Below are 335 nucleotides of genomic sequence, written 5' to 3' on the forward strand. Positions count from 1 at the left end.
TATATTCAATATCAAAACTGAAGTTGCCATCATGATCTTTTATCAAAACTCACGATGTCAGTGCCCTAAATACCTCATATGGAGCTGATCTTCAAACTGGGCTGCCAATTCTTGCTCTTTGACATCAACAGACACCAGGTCGTTGAAGATCTGCCGTGACCCAGATATGTTCACTCGCTTTGCTCTCTAGGAATTGGAGAAAAGGGAAGGAGTGTGAGGAGCATGGATGGTTGTCTTATCTGTATTGATTTTGCTTTAGCTTCTATTATAGGTATAAATCAACGGACCATAAAAAGATAAAAAGGAAGATGGAAAGGAAAAAAAGGAAAGAGGGA

At 39.4% G+C, this 335-nt stretch overlaps 1 protein-coding gene across 1 annotated transcript in view; it reads right to left on the minus strand.

Annotated features, from left to right (window-relative positions):
- The window catches only part of LOC119592734, a 3,482-nt gene that overhangs the window by 1,102 nt on the left and 2,045 nt on the right, over positions 1-335 (minus strand). Inside the window, exon 3 of the mRNA XM_037941669.1 lies at positions 74-186. Coding sequence (XP_037797597.1) covers positions 74-186 — 113 coding nt within the window. The remainder of the gene's footprint in view (positions 1-73; positions 187-335) is intronic.

This window comes from Penaeus monodon, chromosome 30 (assembly GCF_015228065.2).
Source record: "Penaeus monodon isolate SGIC_2016 chromosome 30, NSTDA_Pmon_1, whole genome shotgun sequence".
Classification (NCBI taxonomy): domain Eukaryota; kingdom Metazoa; phylum Arthropoda; class Malacostraca; order Decapoda; family Penaeidae; genus Penaeus; species Penaeus monodon.